At 42.8% G+C, this 14,401-nt stretch overlaps 1 protein-coding gene across 17 annotated transcripts in view; it reads left to right on the top strand.

The window, feature by feature from the left end:
* Positions 1–14,401, top strand: part of LOC115591711 (receptor-type tyrosine-protein phosphatase F-like) — a 309,359-nt gene that overhangs the window by 218,076 nt on the left and 76,882 nt on the right. For all 17 annotated transcript variants that reach the window (XR_003985993.1, XR_003985994.1, XR_003985995.1 and 14 more), the window contains one exon: positions 13,881–14,004. Coding sequence is in view for 13 of the 17 variants with exons in the window: in XM_030433937.1 (XP_030289797.1) it covers positions 13,881–14,004 (124 nt within the window). In the remaining 4 variants the exon portion in view is untranslated. The remainder of the gene's footprint in view (positions 1–13,880; positions 14,005–14,401) is intronic.

The raw sequence follows: 14,401 nt of genomic DNA, 5'->3' as shown, positions 1-14,401 counted from the left end.
AAAACAACCAATCAAAAAGAGAGCAGCATCTCTCCTGCCGCCCCCACAGAACACAACACTCCTCCCTCCGTCCAGAGCACCCAGAAAGATTCCAGACCACCAACAGTTTGATAATAACCATGTTCAACTTTGAGACAAGCAGCAACCAGCCCCTTCATCACCTCTTCACCCTCAGTGCATCCTGAACCCTTCACCATGTTCTTCCTGGAGATCCAGATAGCAAGTTTAGCCACTGCAAACACAAAGTTCACCAGAATACACACATGTTTTTTTCTCACCAGATATTTGGGATCATAAATAAACAAATCTAAAGAAAATTGTTCCCCAAAACCTGAAACCCAAGACTCCAACAGCCCCAGCAGACCAGCCAAGTGGGGACACTGGGTGAACAAATGAATCAGGGATTCTTCATGAGGACAGAACGGACATCCCACCCCATGACCAGGGTCCAGGTGTGCTATGTGTCTGTTCGTAGCTATTGCTCTGTACATAATCCTCCACTGCAGATCAGCTAAACGCTTTTCTACTTATACAAGGACCTCCAGCTGCCTGTCGGGGACTTATCCTGGCCAAACACCACGGTCCACCTCGACACTATCACTCCGACCAAGGAGCCGAGACGACACACTTTGACACACAGCTGATATATCAGCTACTTCTCCATGGAGTCCAACTTCCCACCTTGGGAGTAACGAAAGTCAGTAGTTTGTCCTTCTCCTCTTGCCACTCCCCCACCACAGGAGCAACTGTTAAGGCTGGAAATCTGTAAGGGCCTCCATCGTCCCACTGTTCATGACTTTTAAAGTTCTTGACATAGGTCCCTGCCGGTCCTGGCAGGGAAGCACAGACCTCCTTTACCAGTCTGCCCAGGATCCTAGTGGATCTGATGTCCATCCTTTGAGCTAAACCCCCGAGACATGTCCCTGCGTCATGCAACAGATGTCCCAGTTTGAGACATCCAGCTCTCTGCAGAGCACAGCACAGACTGGAGAAGGACAGCATTTGTGATGTTATAAAGTTTTTGTGTAGTAATGTTCCTCCAAGAGCCACCTGCCAGGTGAAGCAGCAGAGTCCCTGGTGAGTTTCAGACCCTGCCACGCTTCCAGGACTGAGGTGTAAAACGGTGTCAGGCTGGTAAGGTCCACCTCATCCAGCTGGACCCAGAACAGCTGTTTGCTGTAACCTAGTCCACTTAGCCTCTGCAGAAGCTGCTCGCAGTCTCTTGCCACCACAGACCACACTGGTACAACAGCCTTTGGACATTCTGTAGTCTGAAGGACATCATTTTTGTCCTTATATCCACCAGTCCCTGTCCTCATTCCTCCACTGGTAGATAGAGGGCTGCAGCTCGAATCCACTGCTGTCGAGTCCAGAAGAAATCAACCAGATGCTTTTGTATGTCATCTACCAGGCTCCCTGGTGGAGATAAAACTTTTAACCTATGCCACACTGTTGAGGCGACCAATATATTAATAACCAAAACTTGTCCCCTGTATGACAGCTGAGGCAGCAGCCAATGCCATTTAGACAACCTAGCACACACAGTCAGCCATAAGAACCACCCCGTGATGAATGACACTGTTTACTTGACCTTCTCTTTTTGAGAACGGCAGAAGTCTTTTTTAGTGCGGAGACATGTTTCTTTAACCTGTAGTGTTTCTTTTTGTTCAGGGCATCAAAGCCAACCTGTTTTTGTAAAATTATGGCTGAACGCACAAATTTCCCTGTGTCCTGAAAATAATCTTTTACTTTAACAGACTTACCAAAAGTCTCATCTAGAAAGCCATTGATCTCCTCCAGAGAGAAAAGGTCATTATTCAGGTCCTGATCAGTCCCAGGGAGATGGCCAGTGTCTGAGTCTTCCTCCTCCTCCTCCTCCTGATCCTCATCGCCCTCTGCAGCCAGAGCAGACCCCCCCTGGTTTCCCACAGCGGGCAGCTGACTGCCCGGTCCTCCGTCATCAGAGGCCGCTACGGTCATCCCGTCGCCGACACAAAAGCCATCACAGCAGCCAGCGGCACATCTGGCTCCCAGCGCCGGTGCTCCCTGCAGCCGGAGCTGAGACGTTAGCCTTGGGCTGCCTGTGCGGACATAACACATGTTTGTGGCCGACATCTCCACACTCAAAGCACTTCATCTGTCCAGCACTGGCATACACCATGTAAAACCCCTCCCCATACTTGACCCCGAAGGACACGTCCAGGCTCTGTGAGTAACGCTGGTGGACTGCACCGCCAGAGGAGACACCTAGACAAACACATCCTGAATCACCACCCCACTCTCCACCAACTTATAAACACACTGCTCCTGTTTCACAAATACCACCACGGCCTTGTTCATGCGGGAGGCATAAAGAAGCTGATCATGCCCGACCACTTCTCCCACAGCCAGCAGCGCCACCTCCATCGGCACACCAGGCCAAGGGACCAGCCTCATTCCGTGTTAGAGGGACAGAGACGGCGTCTGGGCGGACGCCATCTCCCCCACCTGGGCGCCGACTTTCGGCTATTTTTTCAAACTTTTAACCACTAAAAACAAATGCAAACCTTACCTGTACATGCACAATAAAGAGGAAAGAAAAGAAAGTAAAGTTTAAGCCAACAGAACAAAAGAGAAGGAAAAGTTAGGAAAAGTTTAGGAAAAACTGCAGCATTCACACCACGTGCAGCCTCCCTCTCAGAGAGAGAGAGAGAGAGAGAAACAAGAGTGTGAGAGGAGAGGGTGTGCCACAACTTAGAAACTTAGACATCAAAAACCAAAACAGAACATGTGAAATATGAAAAAATTATAAAATATAAACAGAAATATCCAGGTATTGAATATATGTGTGTGTGTGTGTGTGTGGTCCTGCAGCATGTGACCTGGTGCTCCCTACAAATGCACCTGTTACACTTGGTGCAGGTTGTGGAACACCTCTTTTTCAGCCCTCAGCCCACACCTCTCCTTCTAGTGGAGCTGGTGGCAGCAGTGGCATTGGCGCTGTCAGGATAAGAAGTCCCATGTATGCCTGAATCTCTTGGGCATCCACATCACTCCATCCTGACACTGAATGCCTCCCGTATAAGTTTGTCATTTGCAAAATGAGCTGGATCGTGTCAGGAGTGAAGAAAAGGTCAAAAGATGACACTATCATGGATTCTTGATATTGCATATCTCGTGGGCCCTGGCATCATGCTGGTGGGTGCCTGCATATACACAGCGTCTCAGCATGAGATGGAGACCAGACTTGCCTGTTCTTTGCTGTCCACTGACTTTTATGATGGACAGGATCCTCAGTGTCAGAGGATGGGTCAGAGGCACTCACCGAAGTGGAGGACTCCAGTGAGCCTTCTGTGTTAGATTCCCCCTCAAATCTCATCTCTTCCTTTGATGAATCCTGCAGCTCGCTGTCAGATAAAGGCTGCATGAACAATTGCTAATGCCTCTTCTCTTCTGAAATGCCTCTTCATTTTTTCCCCAGGTCTTTCTCCTTCTCTGCTCACTAATGAAATGACTCCTCAGCCAAGTTGCATGTTTACCTTTGGCTGTGAAAGCAGTCAGGTGCATAAACACACTAACAGTTATTTTTGCTTTGTTTTTGAGTACGGCAAAGGCAGGAGGCCATGTTTTCATTCAAGCACCCATGAACACATCCCTCTAAAGATGACCTTTTTTCACCCCTGAAATGATCAGTGAGTGCTTACAGATTCTCTCTCTCTCTCTCTCTCTCTCTCCCTCTCTCTCTCTCTCTTACGCGTACACACAAACACACACACACACAAATCACTCTTGGGGGCCCTGGTAGTCATTCGGCTCCATAATATGACTGGCAAAAATACAAGACTTTTATGCATAGGCCTACAATGTGAAAATGGTTGAATCTGGTGAAATACAGTAAAAATGTCAAATATCACTACTTTTCTTCAAAATGACATGCTGACATTACAGAATGCATGGTTTTATACTGTACTGGCAGTGAGATTAATAAATGTGGTTTTAATGGAAGTCAATGAGGCATTTCTGGCCACGAAAGTGGTTAGAGGTAGTATCTGTTACTACATAAAAGTGCTAATGAAATCAAATACATTTTGTCGCTAATCTATATATATCCAAGACTATAATCACCACCAAAGTCCCATCAGCCTACTACGGAAAATGATATTTTTTTGTAATAAATGATTCATCATTCAAATAATGAAACTGGCATTTAAAGGGTTAGAATCCTGAAAATTATTGAATGCTTGGTAGTTTTGAGTAGGTCTGAAGTTCTTAAAGTGACTTGTTTTGTGGGTTTTGATGTATGGTGATTTCATGGCATTTCATTTGTGCGTTTACATTTTTGCCACAAAGGTGGTTAGATGATACAAAATGCATAAAAAGAAAATAAAAGACTAAAAAGAATAGTTCCTGCAAAGATTCATGCCACAAGCTGTAACACAGTCAAAATAGTCACTTAATCAACAACAAAATGCCTGAGGAGGGCATGAGGGTTAAGGAAACATACTTATAAGGGCCTGAGCACAGCTATCCAGAATTGCCACAGGCCCCTGTTTTTGTGAATGAAATAGCTGGGGGCGGGTCGGTAAGGTAACGCAGAGTGGCTGGTATAGGAGGAGGAAATGATCATTTATCCAATCATCTTGATGCCTCTCAGCCATGATGAGTCTCTCTCCCCAGCTGGGAGAGTTATCATAGTTACCAAGGCAAGGCGCAGCAGGATAAATAAATAAAAAAAAATCAAATCAAAAACGGCCGTCCATGGGCCCATTATTGATCCCTGTACTCCCAATGGCCAGCCCACCCCTGCAATAGCAATTCTCTCGAGTGGCTGTGCATGTGTGTCCAAGCGTGTATGTGTGTGCGCTTGTGTTTAGGGCGGGGGTATTTGCATCGGGGCCTATCACCATGATGTTACACTATATTACATATATACAAAACTATATTATTTCTTTTTCTAAGTTTGCAATCACACTTTTGGTGGCCTGAACATAACCCAAAACTCACCAAACTTGCATCTGGTAAAAAATTTGATAATTCAACTTGGTTGGGTGTGGGAGTGGCCTGGGGGCTCTATAGCGCCCCCTGGAATATGTCAGACTTCACACACATATGCATATGGAATGCATATGTATCATGATGAGACTCACAAAACCCATCTGGACCCATTCTCTCAGTCCAAAAGGAAATCAGCCATTTTGATTTTAGCCGCCATTTTAACGCATTTCCATGCCTAGTAGTTTAACAAACTCCTCCTACAGATTTCACACCACAGACTTCACATTCACTCAGTATCATTCTCAGACCTTGAAGGTGAAAAGCAAGCAAAAGCTTTTGCCTATGTCATACCTGGTGGGTGTGGTGGTGCAATCCACTTTGATGCTTCGCCATAAAGCAGGAAGTCCTTATAACTTCAGCATACAATTTTGCCATCTACCCCATATTGCTCACACATGTAGAGGGTGTCGCCCTGAATATATCTGTCCAGCAATACTGTGTCATATCCATAGCGCCACCCACACGTCCTGGACACAGGAAGTCAGACAAATGTCATCCGATTTACTTGACATTGACAGGTTGTTTCCTACACATCATACAATACAATATGACATGCAAGTTACAGGTGAGCGTGCCCTCTGATAGCGCAACAGTCCAACTTGTGTGTAGCGAGGGCTCGCTCATCGCTGCTTGCATAAGAAATTATTCTTATGGTGTTTGTATGATTGAAAACGGATCCAAGTTTGGTGAGTTTTGGGGTATGTTTCGGCCACCAAATGTGCGATTACACACTGAGAATGAAAATAAGAAAAACAAAAATAATCCTAAACAGATTCAATAGGTCTTCACACTGGGCAGTGCTTGGGCCCTAATTATTATTTCCCCCAGCAACCACAGCCTCTTCAAGTGTTTTGGCATCGGGCTGCATACATTTGAAATGGCAGGGTTTTATTCTTTTTAATGAAAAAATAAGCCTGCAAATGATCTGTTAAAAGCTCAGTTAGGTGCTTGAGAGCAATTGTTTTATTGTACTGAAGTTTGTACATATGAAATAGTCAAAATCAAGTACTAAGGTGTAAAAGACAGCCTCTACAATGAGCAACATACAGTAAACTATGCAAACTTTCAAGTTTAGACCTTGACATTGAAATTATATGTTGCCTTTGAATTGAGAATCACAAATCGAAAAAACAAAAAATGTTATTTTGCAGGTCTTGGTATCAGGGGATAGGGACTTAATTGAGAATCCAAAATAAGGAAATGATAAAAATATTAATTGTTTAATAATAATAATAATAATAATAATAATAATAATAATATTATTATTATTATTATTATTATTATTATTATTATCATTATTATTTTATTATTGTTATTATTATTTTTATTATTATTATTATTATTATTATTATTGCTTTTGAATGTGAGTGTGCCCCGGAAGTTCCGCCTCGTCTGCTATCTAAATCTGAGGTGTCAATGTGCCGGCCTCTGCATGAGGTGGGCGGAGGTGTCAATGACCTGCACTGTTGTGCAACCCACAGTCGGGGAGTTTTAAAACCAAGAAACAGCTGATCACAGCAGTCAGTCCATCATTTCATCCGCAGACATTGATATGAACAACTGGACAGCCGCTGAGATCCAGGAGATGCTAGCATCTCCTCGGTCTCTGTAGCTGTTTGGTTGTGTTAGCTTGTTGTTGTGTCTGCAAGCTAAGGACGGTCACTACTTTCAAATTAAAAGCCCCCTAAACTCCAATGGGGTGCAATGTAAAGCTCTTATTTTGAAGACAAATTCTATGTCACCGTTCACAGCCCAACTTCATGCTTCACGTCACGTCACGTTTTCACAAATGCTTCTGGTTAAATGCAGATGGATATTTCTCCTTCCAAAAGATCCTCTCTAGTCAAAGTCAGCCATCTTAATGCAGCTTCAGTCTGATGCATTTCTTACCTTACTTGCACAGGAATTCTGGGCCATCAAGCCATCGTCTGTTTGGTAGCAAATTATCCATCTTTAATCCACTTGAGGCTATGTCTGCAGGATTCTGAGTGGTATGAACTGAAGTACTATCAAACCAGAAGCATTTGTCAAGTTGAAGCTCTAATTCAGCTCTCAGCACCGTGTCCATTCAGACAACAAGATGGCAATGAGCTGTAAATGAGGAATTGTCATTTGCTCCAGTGGTGCCACTCTGGCTTTGCCAAACATGAAAAAAACATGAGTACAACTGATGTTGCTCTGCATCTTGAGGTATGTCACAGTACCCCATCCACTTTTGCCAGTGTCTAAAAAGTGATTTAAGTGGCAACAAATAAGTTGTTAAAAAACAGGACAGTGCTTTACAAGAATTTTTGAATCTGAGGTTCAACAATCGGACACATCTTTATTTCCAGTATGCGTATGTCACCCTACTGAACTTCACACCTAGAAAATCTCTATGGGTTATCAACTGAGCTGACCACAGATAAAATCCCATGTCTAGTATAGGGCTGAACTTAAACATGTCTAACTCACAATGCCAGTGAGGGCTCTCCTAACCAGAAGCTGGTCTCTGTCCAGATCCAACTCATGAAGATTATTTGATTATTCCTCTTTTGGAATGGATAGCAGTACTGAGTGTTTTTACTTATTATGTCCCTCCCTTATGACAAATAGCTGTCAAGTCCCTGACCATTTCAACAGAATTAAGCTCAGAAGGCCAGACATCCACATTAAAGTTTCAGTTGCCTGTGTCAGTTAACCCAGGTGGGAAACCAGCTAGCTTCCTCGTGGCATTGCAGCATCCTCCGGTGGCTGTTCAGACAGCGTAGTTGACGTGGGCATTAAGAAAACGGGCAAACCAGGCATTTTCTGAGAGTAAATCCTCTTTCTGCAGGGGTATGAAAAGAGACTGGTTGTGCAGCATCTTTTCTGGGTCCGGAGCATGTCTGGTAACGGTGCAGTTTTGGCTTGTCCAGCAAGATGAAAGACTGTGGCCCATGCAGGTAATCCAAATATCTGTGTGCTCCCTTTAAGTAACAGTTGCGCAGACAAAAGCTGATGCTTCCATCAACACCTAACTCTCAGACTGGCCATGAAACAAGCTTGCAGAACTTATACTTACCTCCTCCAGTTGGGGTGGAACTGATGCGTTCAGGTGTGTTCAGAGACAATTAAGAGTTTTAAAACCTGGGGGGACTGTGAGAAGCAGGCAACACATAACGGACGCGGTCGGTGCAATTTTCTTGCTACCAGGCTTTGTTCTTGCAAGGAGGCTGCATTGAAGCACTGGGCTACATGCAGGCCCTCTGATGTCATAGCCATATGGTTGGTCTCAACAGCTGTGTACTAGCTCTCTTAGCTGACCTCCTGTGTGCTTATCCTAAATTTACAAACAATCCCCTATGTTGCTTGTGGTACTCGCCACACATTGTTCAAAGGCTCTAATCAGTGTTCTGTACTGCAAAGGAGAGCCACCAAAAAACCTGATTTCTCTTGGTCGTAGTAAATAAGAGGAAAGTTGTTGAAATAGCAATGTTGCTATTTTGTGCAGAGCATTGCAAAGACTGAATGACATTTGTTTTGTTTTTTCATGCTTTGATGTTTTATTTAGTCAACTGTCCTGACTCTTGTCTTGCATTGCATTCATATTTACATATTGCTGTTGTTGTTGTTGTTGCACAGGTGGTGGTTGAAATTCTTTGGCAGAATAGTCGGGATTTCCTTCAACTTTGCTTCCCAAAATTTGATTCCATTCCAGCTGATTGCACAGAAAGCTTGGTGACTGAAGGCTGGTATTTCTGCTAATTCAGCCATAGAATCTCCCATTTCTTTATCAAGTTACAGCCTTTCCTTCTCAGCATTTCTGCTTACTTCTCCAGGGCATTTTTATGCTTTAAGGTTGCAGCTTTTGGAAATGTTGGCATTTAACAACCACATTTTCCCTTCATCAGTGAATTGATTGCCATTTAACAGTCTTGTTCAAACCCTATAAAACCATATTTTTTCTTAGTTTAAATGCATGTTTTATGACAGATTGCTTTTCCATTTCAGCAACAGGAGGGAAATGGAAAAGACTTCTTTACCACAGAATTATCTTGTACTCTTAACACTTAAGTTTGAACCAATGCATTGGATTTAAACTCAAAATAAGTGTGTGCACACAACTTTCAAATTACCATATAAAGTTGGTAGCACTACACATTCCTCCATCCTTTCACTGTTTGGTATTGTCCAGCAAGGAATGCGTTGTGTCTTGGTGGTGATCCATGTTTTCAGTCTGTTTTTTGTTGGTGCTTGTGCTTGTTCCTCACAGCAAGCAGGCACGTTAAGTCAAAGTCAAACACTGTCCAACCGATCCAAAGCAAAACACAGAAATCCAACTATGTAAAGCTTATGATGTAAATGCTGCAACTTTACATTAACTTTTGAAATGGTGATTTCTCTGAAGAATTTGAGACTCTGTGTGATGAATCAGATATCTTTAATACATGCAGCATGGAGAGAAGACCCACAATGTTCTCTGCAGTCCTCCATGTTGTCTTGACTGAAATACAACAGAAAAGGGGCTACATACTTTTTGACAGTTGTTACCCCTACCTTCCCCAAAGCAATGATCCTCTGATTTTTGTGCTTATCATGCAAGGCAGTGACTGTTTGATATTTTACTGGACTATGAGTCTCATCCTATCTACCTTTCCGTTAATACCTTAGGCAAAGAGAATTGCCCCTCCTATGAATTCCTTACCTTGTCTTACTCTGACTATTCCCCACAACTACCAGAGGAGCTCCCGTCCTCTCACATCCAATTATGTTCTCTGTGATGCATTGATATGTGAATCCAAAACTGTTTAATTCCCACACTTTAACCAACATAACATTAATTAAGCCACATGGGTGAACAGGGGTGCATGTGCTGAATATTTTAGGATTTGGTGATCCATTCATTCACAGTTCAGCACAAGACAGGCGGGCCAGCCTTTCCCAGTATCATGTGTGAACATACTAGTACTTTTCACCCCAACCACATTGACAAACTGGTTAAATTATGATAACGGTTGTGCAAATCAAATTGCAAGAATTGTCCAACAGAAGGGACATTGCTTGTATAATATCTTCTAATACCAATGATATATCACAACTGATACTACTGGCACAAACAGTAAGTGGTTGATGAAGCTAACAATAAGCAAGGGGAAATAAACTATGCAAGGCCCGGGTGGAAATATGGCCAATTTGGAGCTGATTGTGCTCAAAATTAGAGAGACAGTGAGATCCTCCCAGTGGCATTGGCAGGCAGTGGCACCGCAGTGGCCGTCTGTGGCAGTCTGCGGCAACCTGTGGCATATTGATCATCATCAATGAAATTGACGATCATCATAATCGCCATTCCCATGCAGGGACACAAATGGCCAAGAAAATCCATTCCTGTTCACTTCGATAAAGTCAACTCCGGATCTAATAATACGTTTATTTGAAAACAGGGACAGTGCACATTAATAACATTGCTGTAAATGCGCCAAAATTAGCCAAGAGGTTATTTTTCATCTGTAGTTCCTAAACAGACGTTAAAGTCACCCTAAAAACAGAACAGAATATAAAAAATAAGATTAAAATTACAAAATTACTGGCCAAGGCAATCTGCAAAACATGCACAGCAGTTAACAACATGACAAAATAGCATATATAACATCAATCAGAAATCATAATTCAAGACATCCCCAAAACATGCAGCACAAAGACCCATGACCCAAGACACATCACACCACAGCATGCAAAGCAGAAGCACAGACACAGAATGCATGCATACACAATAAAAGCAAGACCACAATAAGACATACATGCTGACACATGAAGGCAGACAGACAACAGCAAGATGGCTACAGGTTCAGCACAGACGGACCGAGGACAGGAAGGTGTAATCAAGTGCTAGTGCTGACAGAGCTGAGCACCAATTAACCATCTCTTCAAATGAGCTCTAAATAAACTGTAGGTATTCAGGTCTCTAATAGTTGCTCTGATGGAATTCCATTCTAGTGCAGCTCTAACAGAGAATGCAGACTGACTAAAATAACTTTTCCTAAATGGAATAATACAGTCTCCTCTTGCTGCACCTCTTGTGAACCCATATGCAGTTGTTCTTATGTTGACAAACTGTCTGAATGGAGGAGAGGTGGAACCATGTATAATGTTGTACATAAGACAAGAATTTACATATTCAATCAAATTGTCCCAACTCAGCAGGTTATATTTTCTTAATATTGGGCAATGATGAAAATGTACTGGTTTCTAGTCAAGGATTTTAACTGTTCGTTTGTACAAAGATTCTACTGGTTTTAGAGAAGTGTTGGTAGCCTGCGACCAGATAGTTAAACAGTAGATGATATGGGAAAAAACCATAGAATGCATATACATCTTAGCCGCCTCTGTTGACATATAATCTCGAATGAACCTGAAGTTTGAGAAATTGAATTTGACCCGGTTACAGACCTTTTTCACCTGAGACTTGAAAGAAAGTTTGGAGTCAACCAAAACACCAAGGTACTTGTATTCAGATACAACCTGTAGCATCTCCCCTGATACAAAGATATCCGGCTCAACACTAGGACTGTTCTTCTTGGTAAAAAACATACATACTGTTTTAGACACATTCAGCTGCAAACAGCATTGCTTTAACCATGCTTTTACATGAGCCATGGAGTTTGTGAGTTTATCAGCAACCTGTGTCATGCTGCTACCATGTACATAAATTACTGTGTCGTCAACATACATTTGGATGTTAGTGTCAGGATATACTTATGGTAAGTCATTGATAAATATTGTAAATAGCAAATGGCCTAGTATGGATCCTTGTGGGACTCCTGTGGACAGACGAAGGGCAGCTGATTGATGATTCTGTACCTGAACAAACTGAGATCGATTTGACAAATATGATTCTATCCACTTAAGTGTATCTGAACAAAAATTTAAACTAGCTAACTTTGACATGAGAATTCTATGATTAACAGTATCAAATGCCTTCATGAGATCAAGGAACACAGCTCCAACAACACCACCTTTATCCAATAGAGATTTGATTTTTTCTATTAAAAAACAGTTGGCTGTTTCAGTTGAATAATTGGCTCTGAAGCTGAATTGCATTGGGTACAGAGTAAAAGAGCTATTGTTGAGATGGCAGGTGATTTGTTCAGCTACTACTTACTCCTCAACCTTTGACATGGCGGCAGCCAAGCTCTCCCCCGGCGCCGACAGACCCCCAACAGCACATCACGTCCCGTCAATACCGGTCCTGGAAGCCTCCGTCAGCCCGGCCACCGCAACCGCCACACCAGCTCCTCCAATCCGGGTAGGCAGCATGCTCCCAACAGCGCGAAACAAGCGGGGGCGATGAGGAATGTTAGTTTGTTGAACATGATCAAATGGTAACTTTTCTCCAGTGCGTACCTGTGAGACAGCTGTATTGCGTGCCGTGTTCGCCAGGACGCTGGCCTCAATCTCCGGTCCAGCGTGGAGCTTGCCGGGGCACGGATGAATGTCTCCAGACAATAGCAGACAGATCGTGATGATCAGCGCATCACTGTGTTGAAGCATGGTTGGTGGCTTTGTATGTTTTGTCATTCGATTGTACAGAGATGAACAAATGAATGTCAAAGCTAGAGCATGTTTCCCATATCCAAAGTTTCCCACGGCCTGGTTTGTTTTTTGACTTAACAGATCAGCATTGTTTGCATATGTTTTTCCATAAAAGTTTGGGAATAAGTTAGTGTTAAAAGGTCTTAAAAAGATAACAAGCAATCCGTATATTAAGAGAGCTGTGACTACACCTTCTCTACCTACAGCCATCTTGTAATCTCTCATCCAACCCTTTTAATACCCTACGTTCTAGCCCCCATACCTCGCCATCTAGCCCATATTCCTAATCTCACTGCATTTCAAAATACTGCCTGGTCTACACACTCGATCTAACAAAACCGGCCAAACTGGCAATTCAATTTCAGTAATGTACTTAAACCTAGACTTATCTGCTCCCATTTCTAAGATCTGCACAATGCCCAGTCTTATCGCTGCCTTTTAGGATGTTTTTCGGGGGTCTGCCAGCCCGGGAGCTGCCAATGATCCCTAACGAAGCCTTGCCTTCACTGCAGTCACTAAATACTATATCTACAGTGCACTCATACTCAATTACCATCTTCAACTTCTTGCTCATAATCACCTCAATAAACTATCAAGTACATCTCATTGACAGTGTTGTCCTTGTCCATAAATTCAAGGAATTTTGTGGTATAAAATTTGAAATGTCTCAAGGGGTAGAATGGTCTTGCATTTTTATAGCGCTTTTATATACTTGCCAGATTCACCCATTTACACACACATTCATACACTGATGATGGAGGCTGTCATGCAAGGCACCATCTACTCATTGGGAGCAATTTGGGGTTCAGCATCTTGTTCAAGGACACTTTGACATGCAGCTGGGGGAGCCAGGATTCAAACCAGCAACCTTCTGATAACTAGACGACCCGCTCTTCCAACTAAGCTACAGCCGCTCCAAGGAGCTTAAATGTACCTACTGGAACTGCAGAGGTTTGCAAAAAATGGAGAAAATCAAGCAAGTTAAATATTAAGCCGAGAGACACAGATTCAAAAGTTGTCAAAAAAATTGCTGTTGATAGGTACTTGATAGTTGGACGGCTTGAAAGGATGTCCAAACAGTCCAGTCTATAGGGAGCTTAAGTATCCAGGGCTTTTCAGGGCTGTAGTCAATATAATGAATATATAACTTTAATCAACTGGTGTCTGTGTCACTTTATATGTCTGGACTCTGAGCTCTGACGGGCATAAACCCCAGAAAGGAATACAGACACAATTGTAATAAATGGTGACCTGCTCTCTCTTCCTCCAATCTCTGTATGTCCCTCTCTTGTCAGTCTATTGATCCAGGACAGCAGTTCACCTGGGAAAACTCCAACCTTGAGGTCAACAAGCAAAAGAACCGCTATGCAAATATTATCGCTTACGACCATTCCAGGGTCATTCTCACATCTGTGGATGGTGAGAGACACTTATTCAGACAACTCAAGAGAGGGGACTTTAGATAGACTTACTGAAATTCTTTAATAGTGGTCAGGGCTGTCTTTACTCTAACTGTTATATTTGAGTCAAACACTTGTTTCTGTTTTTTATCTATTTTACAAATGTATTTCATCAAACAACACAGAAATTACTACATTTTTGATCTACAGTTTAGACAGTATCACAACTTTTTTGGAATCTAAGTCCTGTTTTGCATTCAACTGAATATAGCAGTTCCTGTTTGGGAGAAAAGTTGGTTTTCTAGTCTCATTCCTAACTCGTCAAATGGAGATGCTGGCCAACCCACCCTCCAATCACAGTGTCAATATTTGACGAGTTGGGAGTGAGACTAGATAATCAACTTTTCTCCCAAATA

Source organism: Sparus aurata, chromosome 11 (genome assembly GCF_900880675.1).
Source record: "Sparus aurata chromosome 11, fSpaAur1.1, whole genome shotgun sequence".
NCBI classification, from domain to species: Eukaryota; Metazoa; Chordata; class Actinopteri; order Spariformes; family Sparidae; genus Sparus; species Sparus aurata.
The sequence above is the reverse complement of the archived record's forward strand: the minus strand, read 5'-3'. Positions and strand labels throughout refer to the sequence as shown.